The sequence below is a fragment of the Barbus barbus genome, assembly GCF_936440315.1.
Source record: "Barbus barbus genome assembly, chromosome: 27".
Taxonomy (NCBI): domain Eukaryota; kingdom Metazoa; phylum Chordata; class Actinopteri; order Cypriniformes; family Cyprinidae; genus Barbus; species Barbus barbus.
The window spans coordinates 12,085,934-12,099,766 of NC_136755.1; the positions used below are offsets into that span (position 1 = coordinate 12,085,934).

Genomic DNA, 13,833 nt, shown 5'->3' on the forward strand with positions numbered 1-13,833 from the left:
GTGGTTCCCACAAAATCATAAAGTATATTTTACGCAAAATATACAATCCATAGTAATAAGGAGTGTCCAGTCCTGGTACTGGAGGGCCACCTTCCTGCAGAGTTTAGCTCTGAACACATTTAAACCAGCTAATCAAGGTCTTCAGGAAAAGTCTAAACTTCCAGGCAGGTGTTTTGGAGCAGGATTGGACACCAAAAGACTATTAGGTAATGTAAAGACCACATAATAAAGAAATTATGAAACAAAAAACTGAACTGGAATCAATCTTTAATGTAAACAGCAGGATGTTGCGTTCTGAAACCTATAACAAACATGAGGGGTGAAAAAAAAATCATAAATCATAATACCCACAATCTTAAATTAATCATGAAAGTTCGAATGAAATTTGACGGCCCTGAAAATAAAATTCCTTAATAAACATACACCAAATGTATAATACTGACTACTTGGCAGCAATCACGAATATCACAAAAGTTTATACCAGCTTACAAAAACAGAAGCTCAATATTGCTTTGGAATGTTACAGCAGTCTGCCATGAGCCTGGTTGATGTCAAGTGAAGGAAAGAGCTATATCTACATGCCTGTGTTATAGTCAGACAATGATAATGTATGCGCAAAGCAGGTATGGTTTAAGACAAAAGAGGCAACCTCTTGCATGAAGCTGCCAATTTAATTTAACAGTCTACAGTAGAAGAGGCATGAATGGGATACTTGGAGAAATCATTAAGAACAAACTTGGACTTTGCTAGCAATATAGCTGCCGCTTGTTGGAGTGAGAAACACACTACAGTGAGTGCTACATGCCACAATCCGCTACACTTTTTGCACACTCTACAGGGAGCATCCCACTCCGAACAGCCAGAAATTATGATGGGACAAAAATTCTTGACACATAACCATTTTTTAAGCAAGAGCAGGTGGGCTGTGTAAGGAATGTAACCATTCAAAGAGATGTCAGGAAATGACTGCGACAGGACTAGAGTGGTTTAGGACCTGAGGACCAGTTTGTGGTGGTGGTTCTTCAACCACACCAGATGGTTCATAGGCCGTGCAAGCCAAGTCCATTAAGTTCAGCAAATCCATTGTGATGAGGCGCACTAGAGAGCCAAGTTTTAGCAGGAAAGAGATGTCTGTTTTTTCTTTTCTGTAACTTTTTGTAAAATCCTTCTTCCAGTATGCATTTAGGAAAAATCAGTCAGTCCAGTGAAAGGAGATTAGTTGCAATCATAAACAAAGTCATAATTGCTCGGCTCTTTGGGGATCGGGGGAGGAACTTCAGGGATTTGGATGTTCTCCAGGTCCAGGAGGCGGAGCTTCATCTCCATGTTGAGAAGAGTGTCCATGTCTGAGCGAGTGAACTCACTGGTCATCTCCTTCCCCAGCAGTGCATTCAGCCCATCTGTCCACACGCAGTACTGAAAATTGGCCAGAAAACATGACATTAAACCACAGCATGCACAAAGTCTGAATCACACCAAAGAGGGAGAACAGCTACAACTTTGCAGCTTGCTGTTGGCATTTGCTCACCTCATGCTTGTCAGGGGCAATGAAGTTTAGATACTCATCAGATTCGTAGAGGACAGAGAAAGCCAGCTCCAGCACCTCCTAAAGAAGGAAAGAGAATTGACACCGTCTGTCAAATGCTAATGGGGCTATGCTGTGTTTGTGTGCCTCCTATTGCGTGACTTTTGCAGATCTTCTCCGAACATATTACAACAGCAGATGGTCCAATCTGGTGTGTGTGTGTGTGTATGTATATGGGCCTCTCCTGCCAGGCACCAAGAGACAGCAGTAGGATGATCAGCACAGGAAGTACATCAATGCTTGAAGTAACAAAATACACTGAAAATACATGGGGTAGCTGTCAGGCAAAGTATCCAGTGCAATTGCGTCTGGTAACTACCCTTTCAAAATTATGGACATGCAAGCAAACATTCCCCAATTCAAGTAAGAGGAGGTTCAATTGGCCAACAAACTAATTCTCTCTGTGGCACATTTTTAATGTATAAAACCCAGATCTTATTAACACTTTTCAGACCACCTGACCTGTCTATAGACCTGTTTAGGATGGTAAATAAGATGATAAAGCACAGAAAAGGATGTATTTTGTGGCAAACATTGAGTTTACCACAGGCATTACTGGTGCAGTGCTTCTCAGCCTTTACAGAATCTGCCCTCACATCATCTCTAATTGTCTTATTTGGGTCAACTAACCTAAAAAAAACAGGATGAAATTGAATCATCCAAATGGCTTGAAGGATCATTGGATGAGAGCTACATCATCACATCCAAAATGAGAGCAGACAAACATTTCTGACCCCTCACATTCTGCCCACAGCATCTTCCCGTTATTCTGCGCAGAGATGAGATTAGAGACAATCGAGACAATAGAAACAGAAGTCTCTTCTTCTGAAGTTGAAATATTAAACAATTTTTAATATAACTCCGATTGGATTCGTCTGAAAGAAGAAAGTAATATACACCTAGGATGCCTCGAGGGTGAGTAAAACAGGCTAATTTTCATTTTTGGGTGCACTAACCCTTTAAGATAATTCTTGCTTAAAGAAAAGACAAAAAACCAATGTTGATGCACATTATTATTTTTAGAGTCAGTGTCATCAGTACTAGGGGGATCCAACAACCTTTTGGCTATGCCAGAAGGTTCCAGTTTTACTTGATATCCTATCCTCAAGTTTAATCAATTTCGTCAACAGGGAGTCATTTTTTTTTACAGTTGTGGCATAAATTTGACATTGCCTGCTTTGTTCTGTGGGAAGAAGAAAGGGTGACTTTGAAACTGAAGTGAACTGATGTATCATTACTCACAGAGCTACAAGGCATAACTAATGCATCCTTTGTCACCAAGCCACACACCAGTGCATCAAAAGAAAAATTTGATCTTTTGATATTCAAGAGCATTTTTTGCTCTCTGTCATCAAGCACACACAAAATGACTCACCTTGTTCTGCTTCAGAGCTCCCTTTTCCTTTATGTGTGGACAGTCTTTACCAGTGACAACAGCTTTGATATCAGCTACAGGAACTGCCACAGAAAGCAAAGAAAAATTAATAAGACAAGGTGTGGTTGTCTCAATCCCATCTATATAAAATGACGCAACTACTCCGTGGTCAGAATTCAGACTGTACTCACGTTTGTCCTGTAGGGAATCATGTGGTACCTCTCCCTGAGGGCTCTCCTCCAGATCCCCATAGTGGAGAACTTTATGATTGGGCGACAGTCGACAGTACCAGAACTTGTCTGTAAAGAAGCATAACAGTGGGTCAGCCTTCTGCAATGTAAAGCTAACAAGTTGCCTTTCGTTCTAGTACAATGCTTAATATTCTTTGGCTTTTTCTTGCAGACTGGGCAAAGCCGTGACTGGCAAATTGTCTCCCAATCCCTTCCTGACACTTCCTGTGCCACACCGTAAGTAGACACTGCCAGGACTGCTCGCATATAGCCTAGAAGGCCATGGCTGGCACTCGACCCTGGTGCCTGAATCCAAATCCTAATTACTGGGAATAGCAGTTTGGCAGAATAAAAAACATTGGGATGAAAGAGTGTCCTGCAGGGTGGCACTTCACAGGCTGCATATACACAAACCCAAAGAGATAAGGAGTGTGCAGTAAACAGCTTGATCACTGCACACTTTCTATACCTTCAGCTTATTAACAAACCAGCTCAATAGGCTGTTTATCCACCAATACAAATGTGCATTGAACAACCAGCAGATACTACAGCCAACAGCCATCTGTGAGCCCATTCTGAGATGTCAGAACAGATATGTGCAGAATGGTTTAATATGCATGCAGTGCCACGTGCATGATGAAAAATGGGCTTCCTTTGAAGATGGCTTTACTGACTTTCTATTCTAATTGATGACATACACAAGTCAAGAGACAGAGGGAACGAATTAGATCGGGAAATAAGTCATTTTTATTTACGAGTTGCCTGATGAACACTAGTGCTCTTTCATACATGCACTTAAACCTGAATCAAGGACTAAGAACTTAAAATCTCAACAACCTTAAGTTGGACACAGTATGGAAGCAGGGTCATGAGAAAGTAAGATATTTGAATTGTGGTGGCTTCATGTGGTTGGTGCTTTCTGTGGGGAACCTCATTGTAAAGATTGTATTAGGGAGCAGAATATACCTGCTGAATGTCATGAAGCAAGCCATTGAAATATGATTCAGACTTGACTGACAAGTATTGTTTGAATTTTATGAATTCCAATTCCGATTCTACTTATCGATTCCAATTCTTATCGATTTCCAGTTTTGATCCCAATGTGCTAAAAAAATGAAGTCAAACATTTAGATATGAAACATTTATTCTGTGTATCTTTTTGTAAAACATTTAGCTGCTGAAAATCGGCAGGCTACATAAAAACTGGATTTCAATCATGACAACTCATGATGGATATGACAATGTTAATATATTTGGTCTTGGCGGAATAGATCTGCTACTACGCTGCTGCTGCAAGCAGTGTTGGGTAAGTTACTTTCAAAAAGTAATTAATTACAGTTACTAATTACTTCAATATTGTTTTTAAATTACTTTACTAATTACTCTGTCTGAAAAGTAACTTAGTTACTCAATAAGTAACTTAATTATTCAAATCGCTAATTAGGCAACATCTTAAAATCCATATAAATCTTAATATAGTGCTTGAAGTGGGCCGGTACGCACTGCTACGCAGTACCGGCACTTCCAGATTTTAGCCTTTAGAGTACATGCACTTTTTTGTGCGTACCGGCACTTCGGACATGAGTAAAATCGTCAGGGTCTGGGTGATTAGGCTATATGATCCCATATATGAATAGAAATGATATAGAAACTATGTAAATCACACTGCCCAGGTGGGATCACCTCTCATCTCAACCAATCACGTGAATGAACGCAAACAGATTCGGTCTACTTCATTGTGTGGTGCGCGAGAGCATGTCAGGGGAGGCGCGCGTAGTAATAGAATAATAATTAATTATTGATTACTAATTTGAATCAGTACTTTATAACGAAAATCATATCTTAAAATGAAAAGAAGCAGGCTTTTGCAATCACATCATTTTAAACCGTAAACTCCTGGAAAATCCAAGGATCCAGAGAACGAATTCAAACAGTAAGCTCAAAACAGCGCTAATGCAGAGAAAACACGGCCGATTTCATCAGCGATTACGGAGAGAATAGTGACTTACGTCCAGATGTCAGTAAAATTATTATTTTCAGCGTGTATTTGGTTTAAAAGCAAGAGTATTTTATAATGAATGCTGATTATGCGGTGGTCAGAGATTTAGGGATTCTGAATTGATCCGTATATTAAAGGCAGGCGATTTAGTGGTCTTTGGCCCTGTTTGGTATTGCAGCTTGACTTGTGCTAATTTGTATTGAAAACTTTTAATTATTGATTGATTGATTGTGGCACTATACATACATTGTGAATTATTAAAAAGTACCTATTTATTTAATATAAATAAATAATTTGGGGGGGTGGGTGAGTACTGGCACTTCCTTTTTTCCACTTCAAGCACTGTCTTAATAGAAATTAAACTCTTCGTTCTTTCAATTTGATTCAAACATAGAATAGTTTAGCCTTTTAGCTTTAAAACAACTAATACTTAAACTTTTTTATAAAAAATTTAACCTTCTTTGGTTAACAAATAGAAATACTCTGCAAAATATCTGAATAACAAAAAAGCTTAAAAGTTAAACAATACATTTCAGTTTGGCAAGATGTTCAGGAATAGCCCAACTAGTAAAATCCGTACAGGTTTATGTAAAAACAACACATTGACTAATGTAGGTAAGATTAAATGACAAATGATCTTCTCTGCTGAATAAAGCCATGTCAGATCGCACTGTTCTTATGAGGTAAATTCCTCATAGTAGGTCTTCTTTCAAAAATGATGAAAATTAGATGAATCTTGATACTTTAAAAAAAATAAAAAAAATATATATTTTTTTTGTATCTAGGTGAGGGCGTTTGCACGCAGGTGACTGCATATAATGAGCTCAGATACGGGAAAGACTGTACCCTCAGTTTCATACGGATTACAATCACATAACATTCGTTTTCGATTTGAATTCGTTCATTTAAAAGTAGACACTTCAGGCTTTCAGATACGGGAAAGACTGTAACTCGCTTTAGTTTCAAATGGATTACATAATCAGAAATATTAGTCTTTGATTTGAATTCGTTCATTTAAAAGTAGACACTTCAAGCTTTCAGATACAGAAAAGACTGTACCTCTCATTCATACGGATTACATAATCAGGAATATTCATTTTTCGGTTTGAATTCATTCATTTAAAAGTAGAAATTTCAAGCTTTCAGATATGGGAAAGACTGGTCTCGCTTTACTTTCATAGGGTTTACATAATCAAAAATATTAGTTTTTGATTTGAATTCGTTCATTTAAAAGTAGACACTTCAAGATTTTTAGATTCTATTGATTTAGTTTTATATGTATCTGAGTATTTAAGGTTTCTCTGTGAATCAGGAAAATCTGAAAGTGAACGAGCTGGTGTGCGCAGGGTTAAAGACGCTGCATTCAGTTTTATCTTTAGACGGTAAATTTAGATTTCAAATTCAATATTGATTTTAGAACTGTTGAAATTATTTACTTTATGTAATACAAGTACTTTATAAGTAACTGTAATTAAATTACCTAAAAATGAACAGTAATCCCTTACTTTACTTTTTCAGTGGATAAGTAATTTAACTACAGCCCAACACTGGCTGTAAGCAAGTACAGGAACTTGCTACTGCCAATGCATATGGCGATACGGTGCCATGAGTATTTAAGACATACTGTTGCTGCACAAATAGCATATAAAATAACCCATAGCAGATCTACACAGGTGGAGCTGGGGAAGGTGGAGGGTTTCAGAGAAACTCTGAAAGCGCGCTGCAAGAATCTCAAGTGAATGCTAGCCAGCCATATAAATGCAAGCCAGTAAGCTCATTGGCTGCACATGCAGCATGAACCAATCAGCTTGTGCCAAGTCGTTTAACTCTCTGATATCATCAGTTATGTTAACAACCCGTCAGCCTGCGCCATCTAGAGTTTCATGACTGAACTATATATTTGTTTAAAAGCTGTTTGTGTGCAAAATAGTGTGAAAATGCATGATTCAAGATAAATTGAGGCTTTTTTAATGGAGGTTGTAGTTCTCTCACAATTCTGAAGAAAAAACATTCGACAACTAAACTAAATCTCATGGAATTTATGAATGGAATGATTCAATGACTCACTCAAGATTTACTTGTTTCATTACTGGATGAATCGGTGTATTTGAACGGATCTCTTCAAAGACAAATACATTTTTAACAGCTCATTTTCACCAACTAAAAAAAAAAAAAAAAGATGCACACAGGAATTGATAGGCGGAATTTAAATTTTTATTTTACAACAAGTATCCGATTCCTGACCTGAATTATCAGATTCTGGAATTGGAATTGAATTTCGATTCCCAACCCTAGTTATTATAACATTTTATGAAATACAGAACCTGTATCTCTGTTATGAAAAATAGTATACCACAAATTTGGACATGGGCAAAGGTAAATATTCAATGCCATTTCATATGGGACATATGACAAGAATGAGTCACTGAACTATTGGTGGGCATTCCTTCTTACTGGAGATGCAGGTTAAGATATAGGTTCTACATTTCATTGATTGTTGAATGAGGTTCCCCACAGGAATCCCCAACCACATGAAGCCACCATAATTATTCAATCCTACATTCTAGACAACTTGGAATTTGGAATTTTTCACTTCCTACTTGAAAATAACCACCGTTATGATGCTCGAGATCAAGTGCCATTCCATTTGGTTATTTTAAGTGGAAGTGAAAATAATAAAATGGAATTCTGAGTTTCCTGGAATGCAGCATAACTGGAATACTTTAGTTTGGAAGCAGAAAATTTGGTCCCACTTTATATTAGGTGGCCTTAACTACTATGTACTTACATTTAAATTAATAATTTAGTACAATGTAATGATTGTGTATATACATGTTTTTACATTGTACTTATATTTTTAAAAAATACCTATATGTAATTACATCTGTAATTAATTTATGTAATTACATTTATAATTACACTGTTGACCCATCCCTTACACCTTAACCCACCCTTAAACCTACCCATACCACCAAACCTGTCCCTAACCTTACCCATATCCCACCTCAGTGGCAGCAAAAGTGTTTTGCAATACTATATGACCACAATAAGTACATTGTACTTATTTTTTGATGTAAGTACATAGTAGTTAAGGCCACCTAATATAAAGTATGACTGAAAATTTTAACATCCGAAAATTCCCAACCCTGATTTTATCTGATTGCAACTCTGTTTACAAGAGCTTCCCTGTCTGAACTCTTGGTAGTCACAGCATTTTACTGTACAAAGCTGAACTCCGCTTAATCTTTTTGTACTGAGGCAACATGAGCCACAGAAACCACTGAAAAATAATGACTTATCACATGTGTTAAGTCATTTAAATTATCAGAGGGTACCATGCAAGTCATGTTTAGTGCCACTTAGCCTTTGGAAGATAATAGAATAGTTGATTGTGAGCAAAAAATTTTCATTCACACCAACGAGGTTCATAATAAAAGAAAATGATGGCAATGAAACAGGCAAAGTGTGAAAAATCAAATGAATTAAAAAAAGAGAGAAAATGCAAGGATGAGAGATTCAGTGAGAAATTGGGGACCCTAAGAGAGAGAAAAGAAGAAAGAAAGAAAGAAAGAAAGAAAGAAAGAAAGAAAGAGGCAGGCAGACGTATAGCAAAAGACAGTCAAGGTGTCTAGTCTCAGAATCATCTAATCCTGTAGAAGTGTGAAGAGTGTTAATTTATCCAGGCTAAATGATAAAGCATCCCTCTGAGCTCAGCAAACAGCCCTCCTCTTCAGCCAGCCCGTGTAAAAAGCGATATTACATTTGACGATCTTTCAACTCTCCAATCTGCGGCGTAAGCTCTATAACTCCCACCACTCAGCGCTTGTTTGAAATTGGCTCCTTACTTCCGCTCTCTCAGCAACAGACAAGGCTATTTTTCACACTTGCTAAATCATGCTGTCGGTTTAATAATAGCACTCATAAAAGTATTCATAGGGCGTATAAATTTCAGAGTGTTTAAGTAAGATAGTTGGATAAAAGCTATCATGTGAGACATTTTATTTTTATGTTACTATACTAAGAGATTACTGAAATGCATATGAAAAAAATTTGACCAATAAAGATCTCCAATCTAAATGAGAAGTAGCCCACACTCTTAAAAATAAAGGTTCCAAAAGGGGGTTTTCAGAGCGATGCCATAGAAGAACCAGTTTTGGTTCCCCAAAGAACCTTTGAGTGAAAAGTTCTTAAAAGAACTATTTTTTTCTTAGTGTGAAGAACATTTTAATAATCTATAGAAGCCTTTTCCAAAAAAGAAGAAAAATAACTATCACCCTTATGTTCAAGTGTGTGTGATTCTTACCCTGTCTCCTTCGGCTGCTGATCTTCCTGAAGCAGGTGCCCTCACACAAACGATTGAGGCGTTGCTGTTTGATCAACTCCATGATCTCTGGCTGGATTTTCTCCCTAAGCTCCCTGGAGAAACATCAAAGGATCACACAAACGCAGTTTAAAGTACCCTCCTTTACTGGCAGTTTACACAAAAGACTCAAAAACATAATTCATAAAATCACATACAGAATTGGTCTTTAGACATATCTTTGTTCTGCAAGTCAGTAAGGGCCAGACAAACTTCCTTAAATTTTGTTGTTTTGATAAATCTACTGTCAAATTTACTGTGCTGCTTTAGATCTAAAACAGAATTTTGGAATATTAATTTGCATTTAAAGGCCTCTCTAATGTTGTTTAGTTATTAAGTAATTCATAAGAAAATGTTTGCTCACATTCTGTGAAAACAGATTGGCTTATCTGGGTTTTACATTTTTTACATTTAATTTTGCCAGGGATTACAAAAATGTTGTGTCCAACATTATTTTAAAACATGCCTGTTAATAATACTAATGGTGGAAACCTTAATAAAAAGTGTGGAAACCTTGTGTATACCGTCAAAAACCAAGCTGACAAATTGATATTCCTGTTATCGTGAACAGACTGAACAATAGATGAAATTTTCAACATTTCAGTTCACAAACTCTGGAAGTTCAACACGGACACTTCCATTCGACTGTTGTATACCATGTGGATGTTACAGACTGTTCTGTGAGATTGTACATTCCAGCTCAAATGACGCTACTGTAATGCAATGGGTAATTGATTTAATGGAGTCTCCTCTTAGTTTAACGAGTTATGAGCTAATGTTATCTTCATTGCCATTGCAATTTCAGAGGAAATTGCATTTAAAGGCTTGTTTTCAATCATGAGTGGGACACAGGTGCAGTGCACATGGACCAAAACTGAGTGAGTCTGATTATGGGTAATGAGTGTTTCAAAAAATTGAAGAGTTTCCAGTGACTCACAGGATGGGCCGAGATTGGAAATCCTCCTGGTTCATCCTTTCAGATTGGCGCAATTTGAGGATCTCAGTGTAGCTCAGATTTTGCAGACGACTTTTAAACTGGTCCAGAGAGTTAGGCTTGATCGTGAGAGCACGAGTGATCTGTTCCTTCACCACCTGCATCACCTGTAGCACATACAAACAGAATTCATCAGAACAGAAACAGTTCACCATTATGACAGCACAAGGTGAGTATAATTGACATAAGAGCACAAACTTTTCTTATGATCATGATTTTAAAAACCTTACACTTATTCTTGTAGAGATTTTGACTGGTAATGTACAGGCTACATTCACAGAGAAAAGTTTTCAGAATAAACAAGGAAAAATTTTAAAGCTGGATGAGGAAAAGAGTGAATGCTGCATGAAAAGAGAATAGAGAAATCACAACATTTATATATAAAAAGAAGAGGCTTGGGTGTACAATTAATGAGCACTGCCACCAAAATGCACACACATAAACAGGTACATTTAATTCAGTACATTAATGTTATTAGCAATCTCTTTCGTACTAAATCATTTATAATATGTTGTGCATAATCACATTACTGTCAAGCACCTGGACAGCCATTCACACACTCATTAAACTCCAAATGAGAAGCTTCTAAAACTGTCGATACAATACATCCTTGAAAAAAGATCAGTTAATACCTACCCAAGACACTACTGTACATGCATCTTAAACGAGACTCCCTAATGCTTCTTTAATTACTGTCCTACAACAGGCAAAACAGTAATTGCCAACAATATAACTGAGCAAAATTGCTTCAGAGTCTTGGTTTGAATTGTGATGAACCTAAAATCAGTTTTCAAACTCAGTTTTCTCTGAATCTCAGCACAGTTCAACCAAACCCTTCAGATTTATGAAATAACTAACAGTACATGGGATATTATGGATGTTCTCGAACACAATTCCACATCAAGCGCACCACTTGGGGCTGATCCAGTGACTACAGGGTTAGGTAAAAACATTATAATATCAAAAGTAGGCAAGTCTTGAAGCTTGTTTGTTTCACAGGCATTCGTGCCACTACTAAAAAGCACACAGAAGTTGTGAAGAAGCTCTTCGTGTGGAGATATGAGGAGGCTAGCCAAGCAGAGTCATGACAACCATCTTGGGGATTGCTGTTTGACGAAGAATCAAATGCAAACAAACAGAAGAACAGCCAGCAATGGACTATGACACAAAAATTCATCCATATGCAGCAAAAGCAGACAGATTTCCTTCAACCTTGGATACAGAAACGCCCAGCTGCCATAGAGCCACAGCTTTCCCGGTGATGCCTGAATAACGCACAGCTCGAAATCACAAACAGAGGGTTGTGGTGTACGCACCAAGCCTTGGGCTACAGATCATATGCTGTGATTAGCTGGGGAGCACAGTGACGGATGAGTTAGGAAGCTGGAACCGAGTCTAGTTGCCATTCACGCATCCCAGACATCCAGAGAAGCAGGTGCCGCTGGCTCCTGCAGCAGGATTAGATGAGGTTTAATTAGTGATAAGACTGGGCCAAGGTCAGGGCCCCCTTCCAAATCACTAGGCTGATATGTCCGTGCTTGAAGAATGAGAGGAATGATTGCTGGAGGAATAAACCGAGACAGCTCCATTCAAACAGCACAGTAGTGTTTAAAGGGGAGGGGGTTTAAACAGCTGCAGGTGGGGGATGAAGAACCGAATGTCTCCACTTGAAACAATCCCTTATGGCGGGGGAAGCAATTTTCTGAGCACATTTGCCAATTTTTCACGGTTCAGAATTAATTAATCCAAGGCGCTCTCTCGCTTCCTTTTATCAGCATCTTTAAATCAAGTCGTGATGGCTGAAATAGAATCAGACCTTTTATTCGTGAGGATGAAGTGATATGGGGGAACAGTGGAATTTCAGCTGCTGATGTGGTGGGCGGTGATATTTGTGAATAAAGCGGAAATGGACCTTTTTTTAGACAAACGCACTAAGTGTGTCAGCCTCACTAAGAAGTGTGCGAGTCCTCAACTGCCCTGCCATCCTTATTGTCTTTCTCTCGCCTCTCCACTTCCGAGTATCTAAATGTACAGAACTCACTCGCCCACTGTGTGTCAGCCTGCAGATAATACAGAGTGACATACAGTGGGGAAGAATGAATGTCTGTGTATTTGTGCATGTTTGTGCACTTGTGAGTTGAAAAATTGAAAGCGCTCTTAAGACTAAGGCTGTTATTCTGAATTGGACTATATATTTTGATTTATATTGATACATCAGCGCCGTTATTATATTCTTAAAGTATTAATATAACGCGTTTGGCTACAAAGCGACAACGCCATTGGACAAATCTATTGCTTCCCTCAAGCACAACAAATGAGGGATTAATCTTAATATTAAAGTGTTTCTGAAATATCTTTGGAAAGTGAGTGGGCTTGTGGGATTGTGCCAGTGTCATTAAAGGCCATGAATAGAGTTGTGCTATGACACCAAGCAATATAATATATAGTATAAAATGGCAGAAAACACGGCACGATTTTTGTATACTGCCATCTTGGATTATACTGAGAAAACAGAAGTAAAAAAAATCCAGATTTTAGGGCCCTTACAGACAAGTGCTGTAAAATATATTTATATCCCTTTATAATTTTATATCCGATAAACTGGCTGCTGCACAGCTGAAAAAAACATAACAAAAGGATTTTCCGGCTGATTAACGCTTCAAACTAATTTGTCCTTTAGGGTCCAACAAATTCCAAGCAAACAGCTGTGGTACACAAGCCAAATGTTGACGAGAAACAGACAAACACACCAACTGTAAACTAGACTGTCACTTGAGTCAGTAAGACAAATAGTGATCATGAGCATTAGGTTTTCCTGTCTTTTTTACAGTCAGATCATAAGCAGTGCATTGAAACCAATGCACATCCAAATGTGAAATAACAACCATCACCAGAAAGAAACAAAAGGAACTAACCCAACGTAAGTCATGTGTTTTGTTAAAGGTGAACTATTTTTAACCTTACCTTGCACCTTAATGCACTGCTTATGCATTGCAATACTTATGCATTAAGACGTAAAAAATGTATATTGCCCAATGATGTCTACACTTTTTTTGCACACTGCAAAAAACAAAACCAAAAAAACATTACATAGCAGCATGCAGTGGTCCACTAGTTGGTTTACCAGCAACTTTTTACAGCTACAGCAGTTTGCTCACCTCCCTCGTCCAGACAGCCAATCAAAACTCTGCTTCCAATCAGGGAAGCGAGATTTATCACTCCCGTCTTATTTTAATTACAACTTCGCACAGCTATCCATCATGTATGCCTCTCTGTTTTTCACACCAGCA

At 38.0% G+C, this 13,833-nt stretch overlaps 1 protein-coding gene across 10 annotated transcripts in view; it reads right to left on the bottom strand.

The window, feature by feature from the left end:
• Positions 1 to 250: 250 nt before the first annotated feature.
• The window catches only part of LOC306846843 (engulfment and cell motility protein 1), a 98,343-nt gene continuing 84,760 nt past the window's right edge, over positions 251 to 13,833 (bottom strand). For all 10 annotated transcript variants that reach the window (XM_079380491.1, XM_079380487.1, XM_079380492.1 and 7 more), the window contains 6 exons: positions 10,487 to 10,650; positions 9,493 to 9,605; positions 3,152 to 3,259; positions 2,961 to 3,043; positions 1,529 to 1,606; positions 251 to 1,416 (listed from right to left, as the gene is read on the bottom strand). In XM_079380491.1, the coding sequence (XP_079236617.1) occupies positions 1,216 to 1,416; positions 1,529 to 1,606; positions 2,961 to 3,043; positions 3,152 to 3,259; positions 9,493 to 9,605; positions 10,487 to 10,650 (747 nt within the window). In that variant the 3' untranslated portion in view covers positions 251 to 1,215. The remainder of the gene's footprint in view (positions 1,417 to 1,528; positions 1,607 to 2,960; positions 3,044 to 3,151; positions 3,260 to 9,492; positions 9,606 to 10,486; positions 10,651 to 13,833) is intronic.